At 40.6% G+C, this 24,052-nt stretch overlaps 1 protein-coding gene across 13 annotated transcripts in view; it reads right to left on the bottom strand.

The window, feature by feature from the left end:
- Positions 1-1,302: 1,302 nt before the first annotated feature.
- RIMS1 (regulating synaptic membrane exocytosis 1) overlaps positions 1,303-24,052 on the bottom strand; it is a 244,091-nt gene continuing 221,341 nt past the window's right edge. For all 13 annotated transcript variants that reach the window (XM_075202609.1, XM_075202610.1, XM_075202602.1 and 10 more), the window contains 3 exons: positions 20,632-20,733; positions 10,171-10,310; positions 1,303-3,931 (listed from right to left, as the gene is read on the bottom strand). In XM_075202609.1, coding sequence (XP_075058710.1) covers positions 3,713-3,931; positions 10,171-10,310; positions 20,632-20,733 — 461 coding nt within the window. In that variant the 3' untranslated portion in view covers positions 1,303-3,712. The remainder of the gene's footprint in view (positions 3,932-10,170; positions 10,311-20,631; positions 20,734-24,052) is intronic.

Raw genomic sequence — 24,052 nt, 5'->3', positions numbered from 1 at the left:
ATGGAACTTTTCAGAAGCTGTAATGGTGGATAACACACAATAACTTGCACTCAGCACAACATTTTTTGATTCAATAGATTATGATCCATGTTTGCTCTTTGTTACAGGAAGGCTTTTTATTTATCTTTTCATAACCTATCTGTGCCCTTTGCTGCTGGCATTTCCTGATAAATGTCTGGCTGCATTTGCAAATGAAAGTCAGTCATTCAGATCACAGTCTTTTACCATAGAGGAAAAGATTGACCACTTTTGGAGTAAAGAAAAAGTAATTCATAACCATGTCTAAAGGTTACAATACACATTGGGCTGTCATTTAGGCAATTTTAGTCAAAGTTGACCGCAAGCTTGAGTATGATGGTGAGCCATAAGATGTCAAACAACCATGTTAATGGAGCCGTTATATCTGGAGAATGGCCCAATCCCCAAGTTTGGACCTTTCAGATTTGACCATACATGTCTACGCACATATATGGCCAGATCTGCCAAAGATCCGACTGACCAATGGTCAGGCGAAGCAGCTGCATCAGCCAGAGTATGGCCAACATATGACTAGATAGAGTCCATAAGAAGGTTATAATGGTTGTGCCAGTCCAGTATGGTATATACTAAAAATATAAAGCTGTTTTGCAGAATAGTTTTAATGGTATATATTACTTTATTAATCAAACTACATAATAAACATTTTATTTACAAAACTGTAAAATATAGATCAATTAAAATTCAAAATATACAGGTCTTTTTCTGTTTTAAACAACTTCCCTTACCTCAACCTTTATCCCTACATTACTATGTTTTAACATTTTTGCATGCGTAAGGCCCATCTCATGTCTTTGTATATATACCACATACAAATATACCTTTCCCTTTGGGGTGCTCATAGGCTATAGCCATGGTTATATCGCAAAAGATTTTCTAAAGTCTTCTGAAATACCGGTAATAGCACCAAGTCAAAGGAATGCAGATGTATAAGGAAAGATGTTGTAGAAAAGCGAGAACTAACAGGCTTGTTCAATAATATGGTGCATATAACATGAATGTTTTGTAACCCACAGGAATTGATATTAGTTGGATACAGCATTCATCCTATTTACTCCTATTATTAAATAAACTTTTGTATATTTTCAACATTTTATTTTATGTAAGACCAATCCCTTAGTGTTCTATTTATCAGTGCTCACAACATATTTAAAATGACATTTAACAATAGGTACCCGTTAATGATGGTAGAAAATGAGGTCTTCTTAGCGTTCCTTTCAAGGTTCAGAGGTCATTGCGCATACTTAAAGTAAAAGACAACAATAATGGACATGAAAAGTAAATTTTATTAAACATGTTTACATAACATGAGTTGGAAGTTTATTTAAAAGCACAGGGGAGTGTTAAGACAAGTGGTCAAAATAGAAATATACTACCCAATTATAATTAGTTCAGTTGTTTTGGCCACTAAGACACATAATCTATTAGTGCACCAGTGCTTCAGTTGTTCCTGCTCAGCAGGTCAAGCAGTAACCTATGTTTGCCCTACAGAAATATGGGCATAATGGTTTCAGCCTGTATATTAACAATAAATAATTCACTTGGTGCAGGCAGTATGTCTATGAATCAAAACCTAGTGTGTACACAATTTCTACATGTGTTACAGCCCCACAGTAGGAATTTACACCAAAATATTTATCATAAGGAATTTGGTCCGTACTACATTACGTTTCCATAGGGTAAAAAATAATGTCCGACTATAGGCATTGAACACCAGTCTAACACACTTAGTCTGGTACAAACCTGCAAAATGTCTATAAGAAAAATGGATGGCTTAGATTTCTTGATTATGTCATTATTATTACGGGCAAACTGTACAAGTACATGCAACATACAAGCTGGCCTATGTGGAACTAACACACATTATTAAATAACCATTTTTGTCTCTTTTCTTTTTTTTACAAAACGTGCATGCAGCTTTGAATATCTCCATGTCATGCTGCTCTACTCGTGTGATCACAAAATCAAATGGCCCAAAGGAAGAAGGAAACATACCAATGTCTGCAGCTCATAGCACATGTACAGAGATCACAAGGAATTTCAAGGCCAAGAAAGAAAAAAATAAAAAAAATAAAATGCTAATTGAAAAGTAAGGGTTTGCTTTCTTTCCCCCTCCCACAAAAAAGAAAAATATTTTGCGTTAAAAAATCAAGCTTTGTGCTTGCATCAATCTCAAACAAATGTAAACGAAAATCTGATAAAAATATTAGCAAGTGCAGAATATTTCAACTGGAATTTCCAGTAAATTTTAAACAGCTCATACCATGCTCTACCCAGGACAGATACCAGTGTCTAAAGTGACACAAATCATAGAGGCCTGGGTACAGCTCAAAGTGTCATATGCTCATCCCCACCACTGGTCAGTATTTTGGGATGTAAAATATACAATTTATACATAGAAACAAATATAGCGATTGGCTGATGGCAAAACGAAAATAGGACAGACAGTACATTATTTGTAAATAGCAAAGGAATGAAATCTCTTGCAGCAGCCTCACCATTGGTTGCAAACAGACAACTTCAAACCTCTCCCATGCACAAAGCAAAATATAAAAGAAAATATTAAAACCATAAATTTGTACTACAATACAAAGTTTACAAAATAAAAGTGGAACAATTTTTTTTTTAATGTTTTATCCTGTAATTATTTTTTTTTCGGTATTTTTGGTAAAGAATAGTTTTAAGCAATCCTTTATTCCACATACTGAAGAAATATTCCATGGTTTCCCATAGAAATAACACAAACATATTGGCATTTTTTAATCAAGCTATTGTATGATAAAATGTTGGCAAATAAACCTTCCTAGTTGAGTGAAATAATGACAGCTGTTGCATCCAAAGCAATTGTGTAGTGTTATTCACTTCATGTAAGAACAAAGATGCATTTTGGTGCACTTGGATGTTATAAAGGGTTTTGCTTAATGTGACTGCTGCACTGCAGCATCTGCATTTATTCCTAGCCTTGGTGCCGGAATATTGGGATTAGTGCAGACAATTGCTGTGCTCCAATGTAATTGCAGCATGCAGTATAATACATAAAATACCTCTCTGGTTCCAGGTTGTGTAACACTACATAAAAAAGCAATGTCAGTAATAATAGGACAGCACTACATAGCAGTGCTTCTCAAAGTCACTGTCAGTATTTCAGGCAGCGGGGAATATTACACAGAACTATAATCATCATCAATTTTGCAATGCTCAGCTTTTAAGAAATCAATAAAAAAGGACAAAAAGCGTTATGTGAGAATTATCACAAATGCTTTTATGAAACTGGCAGAGTAACACATTATAAAAAAAATTATGGAATTAACAAGTATAAAATATGCTGAAATACCAATATGATAACACTGCTTATGGTCTGTAAAAATGTATCACAAACATTTCTAACAGAGTGAAAGCTTCCAGTTTGTAATTCAATGTCACCCTTAGCATCCCACTGAGCATGTGTGACTCCCAATAGTGCTGAACTGTATATTCATTTACAGTACTTATATTCTTGCTTTTCTCTACCAATAAAACTCATTTTCAAATCTTTTTTGGATCACTACTACAGGCAAAAAAATAAATGATTGTCTGTCTCCAGCAATGCTTTTGATCATGTAAATATATCATTCTTATTCTTTTATTGGGCATTAACATTGTGATTACATCAGGTTAAACTCTTCCTTCCAGTTCATTATGACCTAATGGAAGGAGGACCTGTTGAACTTTCAAGAGATGATTGGGAAGCCCTGCGAGTAAGGGGTGTCAATGTTGGATCCACCAATGACGAAGGCGGAAACAACTTATACCATCCAATCACCACGCTGGACAGATCAAGTTCTTCCAGGAGAATCTGTGCAACACCCATGAAAGATTTGTGATCCATTCGGCCATAGTCTCCCCAGACAATTACCTTGAAAAATGACAAAAAAGCAAATCAAACATAATACAAAATACAATAAACATATATTATGCAGGATTCAAAATAGATCCTAGCGCTGCATTATTGTGAAATTGTGCAAAATGTAATAACATTTCAATAATACAATCTTAAAATTCAGCTTTAAAACCTTTTTATTTTAACATTAAATATAACATTTATTATACATTCCAAGTTGATATACAAGTAAATATTAAATTGCCGTAGGTTAAAAAAATAAATATAATAATAAATAATAAAGTTAAAAATAATAAGAGATTAGTTTTCATTTGTAATAATACAATGTAATACAAGTAATATAATTAAATATTTGTGTTAATCTATTCTGAAATTGGTAAAATAATATAATTTACTTTAGGGAAGCATACAATGCTTCCACACCTCAGTATCATGAAAAAACACAGATGAATAAATCCGCACCTCCCAACTGTCCCCATTTAGGTGGGACAGTCCTGCAGATCAATATTTTTGTCCCAATTCCAAGACATATGGGAGAAGTGCTCTGCTAATGGATGCCCCTTCCATGCCCTGTATACGCATGGCTGGTGTGCGTGGCATTGAGTTTTTTTAAGAGGAGGGAAGGGGACTGGGGGTGGCCCAATACTTTCAAAGCTCTAGGAACATCCTGGGGGGAACATGGCATACCCAATGTGACATAGGCATGCCCTCTTGTTGTGTGTGTTGTGCCTAACAATGTTTTATTTAGTTTAATGGCATGTGCCACCTTATTTTCATTAATGGACCTTATTACTAATAGACTACCAACATTTATTGTGTATACCTTTTCAAGATCAACGTCCCACACATTCATTATGCATTTTAATATGGTTGATAGCAGTATTGTATCTGACACTACAAAATAGATCATCTAACACCCCCCCCCCCCCCTTTCCACGGCTAGGGTGTGTGTACTAATCTTTGTGTGTCCTGTCTGCAAATGGACTCTTTGGCCTGTGTTCAGTTTTGTGCAGTGCCTCCACCTTGGTCTAAGTACTGTAGGCTCTTGGTGGGGTAGTGTTCTGGAGTTAGCAACACCAGAGAAAGACCAAGGAACCGTCTGTCCCCCTACACTGGCTAGGGTTCTCTATGTTGTATATACATTATTATATCCTGAAAAAGCAGTTTTATGGAATCCGAGATGTGTACTGTGTTCCGCTTATGATCCTTAATGGAATAAATTTGATCTCTGGTTGTGATTCTTCTTAGTTTATAAGCTAGTATTCTGTCCACCTTATTACTTGTCATGCTGCAGACTTACTGTTTCAGTTTCCAGGTGATTTTCTCTCTGATGTCAACCACTGCTATGCCGCTTAGCCATCTGGGGAATCCATATGGATGCACACCATTCTTCTTACATAGATGTGTTCACAATAACGTTCACATGATACATTCCTCCCCCGTTCATTCGGCTAAGGTATTTGTATTTGCTCTGTGTACCTTTAGGTTGTCAGAGCATGTATCTTTGATTGCTACATTGCTGCTGTTGTATATAGTATTACATACCTCCCAACATGCAAGTCCATGGCAGTAGGATAAGCGTCCAGGTCATGTCTTGATGGGCTTGATGGGCTGCCCATTAGCTCTCTCCATTCCCCCCAACATTCCCACCCATGGGACAAACAAGTCCCCGTGCGGGACAGTGGGGTAAAGCCTAAATTCAGGACTGAAATCAAGACCGTTAAAAGGAAGTATGGAACAAGTAATGCTCATCCTCTATCTTTTGGACATTAGCATGGTGTACTCTAGATCTCTCACTTGGGAATATGCCTTCCAATGTCGGCTATTCTCCAGGTTATCTCAATGAACTCTACTGCTTCCCTGGAACCTGATTGTACTCCTCATTCCAGTGGCTCAAACTGCTGTGGCTCTTTGTCCAGGTACGTACTCCAGTTTTTTCAGTACATCCTTTTTGCCAATCCAGTCTCTCTGCTTTTTCAGACTAAGCTTACGACCCACATCAGGGACTGCAGCCTGCATAGTGCTTGCCACAAAGTCAATAATCCCTTGAGGGGATTCCTGGTGAACACCAGCGTCTTGTTAGACTCCCTACCCCAGGCAAGAGTAGTGCCAATCTAAGCTAATCAGAGGATCCTATCTCCCAGAGTGTTCCTGATATTACCCTTGTCATAATAATTTTGTCTAGTCCAATGGAGGGACTTGTATTAATCACTAAGCTTAATTAGCACTTTCACTATCAAAGTGTATACATGACAAACAAAATAAAACAGCAACTTTGAAGTAAAGGCAAATGAGCTTAAAGCCTGGGTCACAAAAAAATGGACACCCTACTCCAATATTCCAATTAGTGCAGATCTGTTCAAATTTAGCTAAGGTGTGTCTGGTAGAGTGAGTGAAGCATTTATGAGTAATGGATTCATTACCAAGTGTACCCACACCCGGAAGTCTGGTCCTAAGGGAGCCATCCAGACTTGAGGTACAAACTATGACTAGGGTAATAGGATTAATCATATATTGTCTCAATAAATTATCTAGTACTGTAGGTAATATTAAACCAAAAATTGCTATTTTAGGAGACTTAAAAAAGAAATAACCATTTTGCTTATAAATGTAAACATACCCCCCCACAAAATCTATGAATGACAATCCCATAAAAGATGGAATCTTTGCCGCTGGATTTAATTCCCAGTAAGGTATGTAAGGGAGAATGTCCAGTATTCAATTAATTAATGAATTTGTTGTGTAAACTGGGAACTCACCAACCATGGGCGAATATGGGCAATTATTAGCCTGTTTTGAACTTCCTCACTTTAGTAGGGCTAGGATATACCGCTTCCTAAAAATGCAATATTCCCAAAAACTCACCCCCCTATTTTCTACCATTTGTGCTTCTATTTTCTACCTTCTGCTCTCTCCTATCCACTGTGAAGGAGGCTGATGTAAGATCAGCCTCCTTCATAGTGGTGTTCATAGATCCCACACTGCCTAGGATCTATAATATGACTTCTGGATCTCTATCAATTTTACATATCGTAGCCAGTGTGGTCAGCACATTTAAATAAAGTTCAATTAAATCACTGGTTGTTTCATTCAAAAAAAACACCACGAGTTTCTTGCTACATCTGTTATTAATTTTATCTCTGTGGCTGCCTGATAGGTTAAACAGCAATGGCAGCTTTAATGAAGTTGCTGCATTGTGTGAGAATGAGGACAAAAGGGATATATTTACTATGTGCCATTTCCTTACAACTGCCAATTCTCTGCGTTTTCAAGGCATTTTCTTCAAAGAGCAATTTTATTACAGACAGACAAAGACCATCGGGTTAATAAAATTGCCATTTTAAAAAATGCCTTCAAAGTGCCGGGAATTGGCAGTTCGCATAGTAAATATACCCCAAAGTGTCAATCTCAAGATACATTTCAATTTAAATCTGGGTGCAAGTATTGTCTGACTAAACAGAACTTGCCATAAGTAAACACATAGAACAGACTGCAGTAAACGCACATACGCAAGTACAAAAAAGCTCACATCTGAAATCTTTACAAATATTTTTTTTAACAAAAAATTAAGAACTCTTGGGTCATTCACATCAGATCACCCAAAAAAACATGAAATGTCCACCACCCATCTCAGATTTTTTTTGAACATTTTTTAGTTAAGAGAGGATGTCAAAACAACTATTTCTGCCAAATATCTCAACTCTCTGACAATTAGTTGATTAAATATTTATTTTTCAATGTATTAAATATTTTACTAATCGCAGCTTCTTTATCCAGTTTATTTGAAGTATCACGGGTGTTTATTAAGGAATTGACACGAAATTTGGACCCCTAAGGTAACTCTTCCTCCCGAATCCAAAAATCCAAACCAAATTACTTTATCTGCCTCGTGTTTTGCGTTACGGCAAAAACACACGTTTTTCGAATATAATTAAAAACGCTAGATTCAATTGACATTAGGGATCCCATTTTTTGGGGGTGTTTAAAAAAGGTATAAATTACTAACACAAAAAAAATCAGCCGGGTACTCTCTTTCATAGTGGAGAAAAAAAATAATGAAGTTGATGCTCGTTTACTGCTGTGCAGCATACATAATTTACACATTGTTAAAAACCATACCAAAAAAGTGAACTAAACTGAGGCAATGGGATAAAACTCCCATACAGGAAATGAAAAACAGAAACTGATGGTAAGGGGATTCCCTTTAGAGAGGCCAAAACTGAAACTTTCTTGAGAAAGAGAGGGAGACACAGAAAGAGTCAATCATGGCAGCTGCTCATTTGGTAGTCTTTTATATACGGACTGCCATATTACTATTTACTCAAAAAACATTTAGTTTAGTTCACTTTTTTGGTATGGTTTTTAACAATGTATAAATTATGCATGCTGTACAGCAGTAATCGAGCATCAAATTCATTATTTTTTTTCTCCACTTTTTTTTGTGGTAGTAATTTATACCTTTTTTAAACACCCACAAAAAAATGGGATCCCTAATGTCAATTGAATCTAGCGTTTTAAATTTTATTCGAAAAACGTGTGTTTTTGCCGTAACGCAAAACATGAGGCAGATAAAGTAATTTGGTTTGAATTTTTGGATTCGGGAGGAAGAGTTACCTTAGGGGTCCAAATTTTGTGTTGATTCCTTAATAAAAACCCGTAATACTTCAAACAAACTGGATAAAGAAGCCACGATTAGTAAATTATTTAATAAATTGAAAAATCAATATTTAATCAACTAATTGTCAAACAGCCGAGATATTTGGCAGAAATAGTTGTTTTGACATCCTCTCTCAACTAAAATTTTTTCGTAGAAATCTGAGATGGGTGGTGGACAACCCTGGTTGAACTGACATGGAATGACCCTCTTAATAGTATAATAATTTATAGATATATTTACTTTTTTTTTTTAAAAGATGATTTCAGTTCGTACTGTACATACCATTAATTTTATAGTCTATTTTAGTTGCATACAGTTGTTCTGTGTCACAAACATGTACTGTTTAATTCAAAGACTATGCCATGTCAGACATCACTATCAGTCAGCATTAACACCAGCCCTGTAGTAGGTGTAAATGATACAGGATAAACTAAATGTACGTATGAGAAACATAAGACTTGAATCAGCGGCATCTGGGTCAGAACACCCTTACTATACATGGCCCACCTTTAGTCCAACCCTTCCCTCCCCCGTTCGCCTCTCAGGTCTTAGGCAGTTGTAAGTGTCGGACATGTATTGAATGCAATTGCATGCATTGGTGTAATGTCCACTTCTGGGCATGCACATAGCTATTTCAAAATATACTACACAAATGGACATATGTCTGAACATGAATCGGGCCTTCAGTGTGAATGTGCCAACAATACAATGAAATGACAATGCATAGGCTATGTGCACTCAAACTTATCTACTAAGTCATTTTTCCATGCCACAAGATAGACAGAATACTGAAATTGCTGGAATTAATCACAAACAAGTTTTTGTTTGTTCTAATACACAGAAATCACCACAAATGTGCTGATCTCAAAGTATATCACTGTAATTTAAACAGCATAATACTATATAGCCTTGGAACATCAGAGGTCTGTAAACCTAACACCAAGGATCAGTCTGTGTCATGAGCCATGAAACTGATGGACACCTTGGTAGGTGTTTCAACTATGCCAGCATGATAAAGAATAGCAGGAATTTTACTTGTCCTGGAACTGTGAACATACACAGTTCAATTTCTCAGCAAGTAGATCACTTTAAACGACTGGTGTCATCATATGCACATCACCGAGATTTGAATCTACAGGAAGCTTACACAGATTTTGAGGACAAGAAAAAGTATTCTCTCCCCACCAGGTAGGCCCTGAACACTTTTACACTGGAAAGTAGCAATACTCAATGCTACTGCCATGTACATTCTTTAAATTATCAGGAGGCGTATATAGCTATTCCCTCTTAAGTGGTCAACGTAGCAACTATTCAATGTAATATACAAGGGAATGTTGACTTCTCTCTCTCCCTTTACCAGTCACAATTTCAACTTTACTTGTATCTTATTGCACTACTATCCATTATAGTATAAATAGTCATCTTGAAGGGCAGCAGGTCAGAACATCCATAAGGGTGAACCTAATACTGGGAACTTAGACTATGCACAATTTAGTCACCGAAGCTGGACTGACTCTGAGGTAGCCTAGCAGAAGCTAAATGATTGTTAGCCTTCTCCTAGGGTTAAAGACCTAGGAGAGAGACTTAAAATATTTACCTGAAGGACCTTCCCATTGGGACTTTCTTCAAACACCAAGGACTGTTGATAAAGAGGATCAAGAGTTTTCCGTGCAATTCTTGTCTTCTTCTTGGCTACACAAGCTCCATTTTCTAAAAGGTACACCTTTACATAGGGAGCTGAAAATAAAGCATTATGTATTAACAAATATAACTTTTTAATTAAAGTTTTGCACCAAATACAATATATATTTCACAATATTATGTTTCAAAATTATCATCTTTATCTGCAAAACCTATAAACGTGTTTACTACTTTGAGTTGATTAATGGAACAGCATAGAGAAGCAGACTGTAACCTTAATTTTCTATTTGTTATTAAATGCGTATAGAAACCATTAGTTAAATCAAAATGTTCTTAGGTGGGTTTTCGACATTCAGATGGTTTCCATTTTTTGTCTTGTTCATGTCCTCCAGCTATTCTTTTTGTTGTAGAGGTAATTGCTGCCCCAAGGAGGTATAATAGTTATTGGTACTGTTATTATTACTATACAGTGTCAGAAAATTCAGCGGTTCTATACAATTTGGGTTTATATTATGGCCAAATAAAAATAGAGACACATACAAAAGGTTTATGGAACATGTTTTCAAAAATATGCAAAATATATTGTAAAAATTGGGCAGTCTCACAGTTGATCTCAAATGATGGCTGGAGGTTAATTAAATGGTAGAAGGTGCAAAAAAATGACTAGCTAACTATGTGGGAACGGCCTTGACTTAAATAATGCATTTTGGGAAAGAGAATCTCATGCAGCATAGCCGTGAATTCCAGAATTGGATGTAGCCTTAAAAGCCCACTAAACGGGGGCATGGCCTGCCAGCTAACATGGCCGGACAGGTTTACTGAAAGCTCAGCTACCAAGAACGGCTTTCCAGCTTCATCCAGACCCTAGCCCGAGCAACCTGACGGAAACCAACCTGTCCACACTGCCAGACGTCAGGGCTTTTGTTTGGGACCCATATTAATAGCAAAGTTGGCGCCGGAAACCTCTCCTCCTCGAAGATGGGGATCTAGCGCGGCAGCCCTCCCTCCATACATCGTGGCCTAAAATGCAGGCCTTGAATACCACCCAGCCCGGCGCTATACCCCTGGGCACAGCTGACAGCCACTGAATGGAGCAACTCACAGTATTGTGGACTTACCTGTAAGCAGTGGGGAGGGATGTGTGGATTTTCATGGCACACCTCCTACCCGGTAACATCCCCAACTTCGGATTGTCTCTGCCTGTCTCACCCATCAGGGACCAGGGATACAGCCTCCGGCTGGAGAACAACACTGCACAAGGTCAGTGGGACATTGCCGTCCAGAGACGGACAGACTGCACAAATTGCTGATTTTTCCCATGACATCTCCCTTTGCCAGCTGACTCACTCAATGCCCTGACCTGCTCAGATATTAATTGGCATCATTTGTATATAGTAGCTACAGGCACGCTGGGGTAAACCCGGGTTCTCCATCAAACTGTGGCATTTGAATGGACCGCTGCTGCCACCTGGTGGTGAAACTGTATCTTTCTCCAGCAGCCCCTACTACCAGGCAGCCAATTGAAATGGAGGTGGGCACACCCTGTCTTTCACAGGCCCCTATTATAGTTGCCAAGAACAGCCTGCTATATCCCCACCCTACCACTGAGTTGAATCGTACCACTGATCGCCAATTATTGTCTAGCCCCCACCTGATAGTGGACGGGCACTTTGCGGATCCTGGATCTGCAGCACTACTCACCTATCTCCCAATTATTGTGCTCCTTTGTTGGAATTTATAGTCCCCCCTTTTCCGTGAGGGCCTATTCCAACGTTATCTAGAGGGCGTAGCACCACTTTGACACTCGTGCCCATACCCACGGATGGAGAGGGCCAGCTCTCTACCCAGCTGTTCACTATTTAGACCTCATGTGAGCTATGATATGGACTAATCTTTGACACCCACATAGCCCTTGGACCAGGGTGCTATCCCGGAATGTTGTTACAATGCCTTTTCTCTCACAACTGTACATCCCACCTAATCTATTGCTGGCTTCCTTCTTGAGCATATCATGTCTAAAGGAGACAAGGCGGGTGATTTCGGACCTCCCCCAGAGCATTAAGAAACTTGCCTATACAGAACCAAAGGCCCTGAGGGCTTCCTCTCCGCACCGCCAAGCTCACTTAGACGCTGTAGACTCAGACTCACCCCTGATTCACAAAGACTTGCAATCCTTATTCCTTGAGGTCAAGGAGACAATGAATTTGGTACAGGGGGCCCAAGCAGAAGTTCATAAAGCAATTGGGTCCCTAAAGTCTGCAATGCATGATCTTGGGGATAAGACAAACCACCTTGAAATTAAAATGGATGATGTTGTCTCTTCTCATCGAGACACAGTGGCTGACATCCAGTGCCTACAGCAAGATATACTGCAATTGCTGGAACATGAGGAAGACCAAGAAAACACGCCCCAGCGCAATAACCTGTGCATCAGGGGCAACACGGTGGCTTTGTGGTTAGCACTTCTATCCTCACAGCACTGCGGTCATGAGTTCGATTCCCAACCATGGCCTCATCTGTGTGGAGTTTGTATGTTCTCGTCGTGTTTGCGTGGGTTTCCTCTGGGTACTCCCGTTTCCTCCCACACTCCAAAAACATGGAAGGGTTATTGGCTGCTGTGTTCCTGGCCACGTCCCCGTAACGGGTATTTTACCCATGCCCGGCCCTTCCCCTGCCACTGGCATTAACCCCTACTTTTTCCTGGCCGGCATCATAAACCTGATATGACCCTACACACTGGTCCTGTCCACTTCCCTGTCCTCATTTTTTCCTTCTTGCTTCCTTCCTTTACTTCTTCAGTTACTTTTTGACGCTATTTACCCATGCTGGCACCGTAGTGACATTGTGTTATTTACTTGTTTTCATACAGCACATCTCACCCTCGATGGGGAACCTGGGACGGCCCACTTCTCACCTCTCGATGGCTCTTAGGATCTTTTTCTTGAACATCAAAGATTTGGACAACCCACAGAAACGTACAACACTATTTCTCAAACTCAAGCAACACAAGCTGATCTAGTTTTTCTTAAGGAGACACACTATACCCGTCAATCACACACTGAATTAAAATTTTGCTTGTACTTCTCTAATTTCCATGCTTGCGATTCTAGACAGAAAAAAATGAGGCATTGCTTTCCTGTTTGCCTCCTATATTACGTTTGAGGTGTTAACTTCCCACTCTGACCCTGAAGGTTGTTTCATAATTCTAGTGGGACAACTTAACAATACTCTGTACTGCAGTTAATTTGTATGCCCAACCCAAAACCAGCATCCCTTTTTCACTGCCCTAGTCTCCTTGTTCTCTCAGGTTCACCAGGGACAAGTGATTATGGCCGGGGACTTTAATGTTGTGGCAGATGAAACTGTTAATAGATGGTCCACTCTGGCGCGCCCCGCCAGTGGGTTGGAGTCTCGTAAATCCTTCCTTTCTCACCATCGTCTCTTTGACTCCTGGAGGAATAGGGAACCCACATACCGAGATTACATGCTGTACTCCCCGGGCCACAGAACCTACTGACAAATAGACATGGTCTTCCTCAGCCATGATTTGACCCTGAAGCTCCAGGAGGCTCATATTCATCCACTGGTCTAGTCTGACCTTTCCCCCTCGCCCTGCCACGTGGCAGCTCAAAGACTTCATCCTCCACGACCCGCAACTTACCATACAATTGCACACCCTACCAGATGAATATTTCTATCTAAATGACCTCCCAGATATGCTCTTCATGACTATCTTGGAAGCCCATAAGGCAATGTTGTGCGGGGCCACCTTATTAGCATGGCCTCACGATATAAAGAACTGCCCATCTCTAACCGCACATTATTAGCTCTCCAACTCCAGACCTTGAAGTGACAACACCAACTCTCCCCGGATGACGCTACCCCGGCGGTTCCCAAACTGTGCGCCGCGGCTCCCTGGGGTGCCGTGGCGCTGTCACAGGGTTGCCGCGATCGCCTAGAAAAAAAAAAGAAAATAGAAAAAACAAACAAAAAAAAAACAACTTACCCATCATCCAGCGCTGAATCCTCCTCCTCACTGACTGCTGGGGGCGTGACCTCATCATGTCCAGCAGTCTCAGTGAGCAGCAGCAGAGAAGACGTCAGGGAAGAAGGTAAGTGAAGGGGGGCACTGAGAGACACGCTGAAGGGGACAGATAGACGATGAAGGGGACAGAGAGAGGCTGAAGGGGACAGATAGACGCTGAAGGAGACAGAGAGAGGCTGAAGGGGACAGAGAGACGCTGAAGGGGACAGAGAGACGCTGAGGGGGACAGAGAGACGCTGAGGGGGACAGAGAGACGCTGAGGGGGACAGAGAGAGGCTAAAGGGGACAGAGAGACGCTGAAGGGGACAGAGAGAGGCTGAAGGGGACAGAGAGACGCTGAAGGGGACAGAGAGACGCTGAAGGGGACAGAGAGACGCTGAAGGGGACAGATAGACGCTGAAGGGGACAGAGAGAGGCTGAAGGGGACAGAGAGACGCTGAAGGGGACAGAGAGGGGCTGAAGGGGACAGAGAGGGGCTGAAGGGGACAGAGAGGGGCTGAAGGGGGACACAGAGGGGCTGAAGGGGACAGAGAGACGCTGAAGGGGACAGAGAGAGGCTGAAGGGGACAGAGAGAGGCTGAAGGGGACAGAGAGAGGCTGAAGGGGGACAGAGAGAGGCTGAAGGGGGACAGAGAGAGGCTGAAGGGGGACACAGAGAGGCTGAAGGGGGACAGAGAGAGGCTGAAGGGGGACAGAGAGAGGCTGAAGGGGGACAGAGAGAGGCTGAAGGGGGACACAGGCTGAAGGGGACAGAGAGAGACGCTGAAGGGGGACACAGAGAGGCTGAAGGGGACAGAGAGAGACACTGAAGGGGGACACAGAGGCTGAAGGGGGCACAGAGCGACAGGCTGAAGGAGGGGGACAGAGAGACAGGCTGAAGGAGGGGGACAGAAACGCTGAAGGAGGGGGACAGAGAGACACTGAAGGAGGGGGACAGAGAGACACTGAAGGAGGGGGACAGAGAGAGACACTGAAGGAGGGGGACAGAGAGAGACACTGAAGGAGGGGGACAGAGAGAGACACTGAAGGAGGAGGGCAGAGAGAGACACTGAAGAAGGAGGGCAGAGAGACGCTGAAGGAGGGGGATAGAGAGACACTGAAGGAGGGGGATAGAGAGACACTGAAGGAGGGGGACAGAGAGAGAAACTGAAGGAGGGGGCAGAGAGAGACACTGAAGGAAGAGGGCAGAGAGACGCTGAAGGAGGGGGACAGAGAGACGCTGAAGGAGGAGGGCAGAGAGAGACGCTGAAGGAGGGGGACAGAGACGCTGAAGGAGGAGGGCAGAGAGACACTAAAGGAGGGGGACAGAGAGAGACGCTGAAGGAGGGGGACCGAGAAAGACGCTGAAGCGAGGTCAGAGTGAGATGGCGAAGAGGGGGACACAGGGTGCAAGATGGCGAAGAGGGGGACACAGAGTGATATGATAAAGGGGCACAATGTGATGGTGAAGGGGTCTAAATACATCTTACGTCATTTTGACCCAACTACTTAAAAAACGGGACTGCCCGGTAATTATTTTTGCTTAGGGGTGCCTTGGAAAAATTATGGTGACCCTAAGGGTGCCTCGAGCTGAGAAAGTTTGGGAACCACTGCGCTACCCTGACCAAACTCCTCAAGGTACGGTCTGACCTGAACCTCCTTCTCTCAGAGTCCACTGCCACGGCCCTGAAATGGCTGAGACAGATGTTCTATGAGGGGGGAACAAGATAGATAGGATCTTAGCCTCCCATCTGAGAGCTCAAAACTCCCAAAACAACATTATGGCCCTGAAGTCTGGCTCACCCATTTATAGCCCTGACCAGATAGGACGTCAGTTTTAAAAGTTCTACCCCACACTAAATAACTCAGTTTTAATATAGATAGTTTTAACCCTGGGAGCGCCCCCCCTGTAGATGCCATAGCAGCTTTATTAAGTTAAGTGAATTTGCTACACTCACCCATAGCTCAGCTCAACAATTAAAAGAGGAGATTTCATCAGAGGGCGGTTATCAAGGCACAAAAGACCTCAACGGCCCTGGGACCAGGTGCTCCACCATGGCCTACTACAAGAAATTCTCCCAGACTTTGATTCCCCACCTCCACACCAAGTTCATTACTGTTCTGCATGGAGACCCCTTCCCTAAATCAATGATGGAAGCATGCATGGTAGTCATATATAAGGAGGGGAAGGACCCTAGCAACTGTGCAAGCTACTGTCTTATCTACCTCCTTAATGTTGATGTTAAGATATATGTCAAGATCCTGGCCACTCATTTAAATAGAGTCCTTCTGGGCTTGATCCATTGCAATCAGGTGGGGTTCATTCCAGGACGCTAGGCCAGGAATAATAACGGGTGTGGAGTTGGGGCCCTGGGAATTTAAGGTTTCCCTCTTTGCTGATGATATTATAAACCGGGGTCGGCAACCCCCGGCACGCGTGCCAGACGTGGCACGCTGACCACTTTTGTCTGGCACGCCGATGCTGAAGCTGCTTCAGCAAAGCAGCCGATGATGGCCAAAACTGAGCTTCTGCGCATGCGCAGAAGCTCAGTTTCGGCCATCATCGGCTGCTTTGCTGAAGCAGCTCCCAGGTTTCTCCAGAAAGACGAGTCTACAAAGGTAAGTAAGGGCAGCAAATTGAGGGGCATATATACTTGGCATACTTTGCATTTGTGGGGGCAACTGTGGCATGCTATATATTTATGGGGGAAACTGTGGCATGCTATATATTTATGGGGCAACTGTGGCATGCTATATATTTATGGGGGCAACTGTGGCATGCTATATATTTATGGGGGCAACTGTGGCATGCTATATATTTATGGGGCAACTGTGGCAGACTATGTATTTGTGGGGGCAACTGTGGCATGCTATATATTTATGGGGGCAACTGTGGCATGCTATATATTTATGGGGCAACTGTGGCATGCTATATATTTATAGGGGGCAACTGTGGCATGCTATATATTTATGGGGGCAACTGTGGCATGCTATATATTTATAGGGGGCAACTGTGGCATGCTATATATTTATGGGGGCAACTGTGGCATACTATGTGTTTCTGGGGGCAACTGTGGCATACTATGTGTTTCTGGGGGCAACTGTGGCATACTATGTGTTTCTGGGGGCAACTGTGGCATACTATATATTTATGGGGCAACTGTGGCATACTATGTGTTTCTGGGGGCAACTGTGGCATGCTATATGTTTCTGGGGGCAACTGTGGCATACTATGTGTTTCTGGGGGCAACTGTGGCATGCTATGTGTTTCTGGGGGCAACTGTGGCATGCTATGTGTTTCTGGGGGCAACTGTGGCATGCTATATATTTATGGGGGCAACTGTGGCATACTATATATTTTTGGGGGCAACTGTGGCATACTATGTGTTTCTGGGGGCAACTGTGGCATACTATATATTTATGGGGCAACTGTGGCATACTAGGTGTTTCTGGGGGCAACTGTGGCATGCTATATATTTATGGGGGCAACTGTGGCATACTATATATTTATGGGGGCAACTGTGGCATACTATGTGTTTCTGGGGGCAACTGTGGCATACTATATATTTATGGGGCAACTGTGGAATACTATGTGTTTCTGGGGGCAACTGTGGCATGCTATGTGTTTCTGGGGGCAACTGTGGCATGCTATGTGTTTCTGGGGGCAACTGTGGCATACTATGTATTTGTGGGGGCAACTGTGGCAAAGTATGAATTGTGGGCACAACTATGAGGCATAAGATGAATTGGGGACACAATTATGAGGTATGATGTGAACTGGGGCACTACTGTGCGGCATAACGTTATTTTGCTGGTCCCTTACTGTTAATATGATATTAGCCTCATAAAATGAGATATATATATATATATATAGCCGAGCGGGAAAGGGTCGGCTACAAATTGCCCGGGCCTGCTTGGTGGCCCGAGTCCCCACTGGAGACCTATCTTTGAAAATACATTTTTTATTTTAAAAGTATTTTTTTTTATTTATTTTTATTGAATGCAGGGGGGATCGGTAATAGCTAAATCCCCTTCAGCTCAGGTATCTTCAGACACCAGGTCATGTGACTGCAGTGGTCACATGGTACTCGGCAAGCTGCTGGATATCTTCCCATGCTGTGCAGTGGAGAATAAGGTAAGAAGGTGTGCTGTAGAGGGGGCATGTGTGACTAAAGGTGCTGGGCAGAAAGGGGGCAAGTGTGATTAAAGCATATGGGCTGAGGGGACATATGTGAGCAAAGCTGCTGAGCAAGGGGGCATGTGTGAGTAATGCATTTTTCTGTAAGAGGGTGGCCTGGTGCTTTTCACCTGCTAGACAAGCCCCCAATGATGCACTGCACGCCCCCAATTGTACGACCACTTGCATGGCAAAAAAAATGTTGCGCCGCCGCACATTTTTTTTATCATGCTTGGCTATAAAGGGAGACACATGAAGTTGCTATACTAGGGCCATGAATTTCTCTAGGCAGCCCTGTATGTATGTATGTATGTATGTATGTATGTATGCGTGTATGTGTAAGTGTGTGTGTGTGTATATATCAGTGGCGCACGCAGGGGGGGTTTCTGAGTGTCTAGAAACCCCCCCCCCCCCCCCGCGCTAACTAAGTGGCCACTGTCCTATAGAGCAGCCGCGGCGCTGTCAAAGAAGCGTCCGCGGCGGTGCTGTATTGTATACAGCACCGCCGCGTGCCCCTGTATATATATATATATATATATATATATATATATATATGTCACACCCAACTGGCACACCTGGGCTTCACTAGATTTTAGGTGGCACTCCGATAGAAAAAGGTTGCCAACCCCTGTTATAAACTATAATAAGACTATATAGGCTTCTCTCCCTCACAAACCCCCAGGACTTTCTTCAGGCTCCCATCTTCTTTGAACATATGTGTCTACATTCCCCACTTGCCAAAGGGATGATATCTGGCATTTATACCTGGCTGATAGAGACCTCCTTCCACACACAAAGTCACCATGAACGAGAATGGGAGAAGGACCTGGACCCCCCCCCCCCCCCCCCCACCCCATGAGTCCTGCTGGAAGGAGGTTAGGGAGGGGATTGCCAAGAGCTCGATCTGTACAATAATTAAGGAAACGTCCTACAAACTGTACTATAGGTGGTACTATACTCCAAATAAACTATATAGAATGTCTTCTATGTCCACTCCAACCTGTTGGCGGGAATGTGGCCAGACGGGTATGTTGCTTCACAGCAAACAAATAAGTACCCCTGGTTGTTCCTTCTCTCTCGCCCCATACCTTATGAAAGCACCCCTTCTAACAAGCTTATCTCCCATATATTGGCAGCTGCTAAATCCCTGATAGCCAGCCACTGGAAGGACACTACCCCCCCTTCCCCCTCCATGCAGGCTCTGCGAAATTACATTTGGCATATTGCAAGTAGTGAGAGTATTACATGCTACCGCCACAACAAACCACATATATCTGGCAAGGTATGGGCCCTGTGATATCTCTGAGAAAGCCGTAGTTGTATACCTCAGCTGTGCCCCCATTTACTGGAACTTAGACCGTGGGCCGCCCCCGGATCCCCCAGCCTGGTTAAGTACACCTTGGGTAAGAACCATGTTCATGTTTAATTTTTGATAGCAATATGTCGATTGTCCATGGATGTATTACCTAATTTTCTTCAGTAAAAATCTTGGTGCCTTTCCTACTTCCCCTCCCTCTCTACTTCCTCCCCCTGTCTCTGACCTCTCTTCCTTCCCGGTTCCCCCCTTATGTAAAACATAAGTATAAGAGGAAACATCTTTTATACTCATATTCTCCAGTTTATTTAGCCATTTGTATTTCAGATGTTGTTTTCTCTTTAAATAAAGAGTTTAAAATAAAAATATATCCCACCAAACGTAAAATAAAAGCAATATATACTAGAGGGATCAATCCAAAATCAGAAGCAGCTAGATAATGCTGCTCATAATCTGCATCCTTAAAAGGTGTAACTGCTAATGCATCGACCTTAATGTCATTACTATACTCGGCTTACCTATACTTTCTTCATTCTGCTTCTTCAGGTGTAAGGACATACAGGTAAACTATATGCAAAAATAACTATATACAGACAAATGCACATTCATCTAAAAAAAATATATATAAATGAGCCCATGTGTTTGGTAGGGATCAAGAATTTCAATCCCCATGAATAAAGAATTTCTATTTTTGTGCTAGAAGTATAATCTAATTAAGATTTTAGAGGTAAGGTTGAGGCAATCGGTAATTGAGGTGAAATAGAAACCAGACTGTTTATTATCCAAACCTGTGCATTGGTATTAATACAAAAGAATGGATATAGATATATATATATATATATATATATATATATATATATATATATATATATTTATTCTATTTCTACTTATACTTACTTACCTGGTGTGGATTTGGAGCCTGGCTTTTGTGTAAGACCTCTTGCTCTTATTACTTCCACTTCTAACTGTCCTTTCTTATCCACCATACCGATCTGTATGTCACCTGTAATAAAAAAAAATCTGTAATTTGCATAGTTAACTGCAACATGTCACCTAGCAATATCCTTTAATATCATTTGATTACTCATATACTGTTCATGCTTCCTCTGGAAACAAAGTAAACTATTGAAGATATGAGAAATATATGTTCCATGGCACACAACTCATGCAATATTTTGCTAACTGGATACACTGTATCATAAAACACACTGAATTATACCTAAACGTCACAAGACTTTATGGTGTCTGACTCATTGTTAGAAGACCTAAAATGTGGTTATACAAAAGAGCTGGTAAAGAAGAAAATACCATTAAACATGTAAGATGGATATATTTTGTAAAAGTGCAGTAAATTATAAATATAAAGTGTAAAGGAAGGCCCATGAATGCACTCATTAAACTAGGGACAGACAACAGTCAATCTACTTGGCCCATGGGGAAAACTGTGTGGAAGTCCATAATTAAGCCTAATGGAGTCTGTGGATTCCGTGCTAAATATCAGGGTTCATGCAGCAATGGGAGATCCAACAGTTATTGGAGCTGGGAACAACAGGATATGGGAGGTTCCCAATGTTTACAGCTACATATAGACAGAACTAGTAACTGTGATAAAAAATATATATAGAATAATAAAAGAGCAAACATACGGTGCAATCAAATACAGACAGGTAAATAAGGGGATTCACTGGGGTCCATTTACACTGAACACCAAAAGAAGCTTGTTAGATGATCTCTAGAGACATTCCTACCACATAACATCAACATAAGTTAATCTCAGGATGCCAAAATTTGAGAAAAAAAGACATGGGCCTAGGTCTAAGGTAGCATAACTTGAGGGGCAGCAGGTTTCTCCTTACTGTACACAGATCTGCCAGCTTAAATAAACCAATGATCTGTTAAAATACATTTTGTTATTATGTACAGATGAAACATGGTGGTCTGTTTTTTAATGCTCTTTTCTAGACAGAGGTTCTATGTCAAAATTGATTTATTTCTAAATGACTTTTTATAGAATTTGTATACAGTTGTATAGAAGAAAGTATAAGATTGTAGACAATATTTAAACAAATTGCCACTGCACTCATCTGATCCCCTGACGAACACGGTTATGTGACAGGATCATATATTTCACAAAGCACTTTTTACCTTTGGATTGTGGCTGGACCAATTTGCAATATGTAGCACTTAACCTCATGTATCAAACTCCCATTGTGCCATAGATTGTAAGCTTGCAAGCAGGGACTTCTTACCTCTCTGTCTGTAATACTCAGTATTGTTTTATTACTGTGTTTGTTCCCAATTGTAAAGCGCTATGGAATTTACTGGATCTACTTAATTAAATGTTGATAATGATGATGATGTTAACCAGTTACATCAAAGTCATCCCCATATAGCTCCACTCATCTATATTTTATTCAACAATCACTGCAACATAATTATTGCTGTACTTTTTATAAATGGGTTGAGTCTTAAGTGTACAAAGTGTTTCAAGGCAAGGACTCCCCAGCTGGAGTTCACATTGACATGGTTGACTAGCTTAATATAAACAGCAGTAAACTCAACCAACAATCCCTATTTTCTTCTGAAGCGCATTATAAAGTAGTTACAATTGCATCAGAGAATCCTCAATGCTCTTTAATATGTTGAGAATAGGTGAGAGGAGAGGATCATCTATCTGTAATGTTTTCTCGCATTTACTGTACCGCTGTTAAATTAAAATATTTGTGATGAGCACAATACCACTCATTTTTGTTCTTTAAAATAACATTGACAGATTTCAAAAAGCATAAAACTTCTAATACATTACGAAATGTATTTTATACACAGTATCACTTCTCTCAATCCCTGTACTTGCCTTTAAATACTATATTGATTTGTCACACGTATATGCAACATGAAAAAACTCTACAGGCATTTAAAGTAGAAATTGCAGGCTAACATTGAAGAAAATGCTTAACCCATGATGAGAATGTAGCTTGTCAAATCACTATTCTGCCTTATGTCTCGGTACTCTACTAATTTATTATATTCTTATATAAATATTACCCTTAGTAATATTTCCAAATGAATTGATTGACTACATTCATATAAATATTAGTTCAACCTACAAAATAGAAGCATGTGCTGTAATAAGAAAGACCTAATCATATCTTGCTCATGTCATCTATGTCCATACCAACCAACTCAATTGGCATCTTTCTGAAACTTACAAAATATTTTATTTGATTTGTTTCCCTGTGTTATTTGTACAATATACAAATAATACAGATGAATAAAAAATATAAGCATTGACTACAAATATCAGTCCTGATTCATTAAGGAAAGTAAGGCAAAAAAAAGGAGTACATTTTCTCCTTGACAAACCATGTTGAATGCAAGAGGTGCAAACTAGTTTATAGTTAAACACTGGCTGTTTTTTCATGTAGCACACAAATAATTGATAGCTTGATTTGTACACTGAAATTTAAAGTTTAACTAGAACATCCTCTACCCCAATTATAAATCTGTCATCACATTTTAAATTTATATCCCCCTCCAATGCAACATGGTTTTTGCCAAGGTGCAAAGTTCCTAATTTATTTTTTTTTGCTTTACTTTCCTTAATGAATCAGGCCTATCTATGTACTAAATATTCTGTGAACAGCTATTTAAATTGAAAACAAATTATATTTCAAGAATGATAATCTTTCATAAATAAGAAGAGGGCAATATCTAAATTATTTGTTATTTACTACCAAATGTTGCACATATATACTACATTTTTGAGCAAATAATATTAGTAACAGATAAAAATACATTTTAGAGACATGTTGGCACAATTACAGTCTTATAAATTTACAATAATTTTATTTTTGAAATTAACTTCAAAATAATTGTAAATACTTGATCATATTATTTTACAGAAATGCTTTATTGTGTGCTACAGGGTTTAGTCTAACTTTCCAGGAATTATGCTCAGCACGCTCATAAAACAGAACCATCTCATTCTGTTCATGCAGAATTTTGATACACTGCTTACCTAGGAGTTAAACACAACTCTATCTGTTTAAGCAGACAGCAGAGGGTGCCAATACTTTATAATAAAACATGCCTTACTGCACGTAACATTGTAACAAAATCTCCATGAGATTTTATTCTGCTGCAATTCCCAATGCTCTGAATTGCAATTAACATGCTTATGACTAGGCAAACACTAATCAGAAAAAAAATAATAATAATTTGCTTCTATAAGGGAGTAGAATTCATTATGTTCTCTACAAAGCTGTTGTAATCCTGTACATAAAAACAGATGTTATCACTCCTGTGTTCATGATAAAAAAAAA

This window comes from Mixophyes fleayi, chromosome 3, assembly GCF_038048845.1.
Source record: "Mixophyes fleayi isolate aMixFle1 chromosome 3, aMixFle1.hap1, whole genome shotgun sequence".
Taxonomy (NCBI): domain Eukaryota; kingdom Metazoa; phylum Chordata; class Amphibia; order Anura; family Limnodynastidae; genus Mixophyes; species Mixophyes fleayi.
The sequence above is the reverse complement of the archived record's forward strand: the minus strand, read 5'-3'. Positions and strand labels throughout refer to the sequence as shown.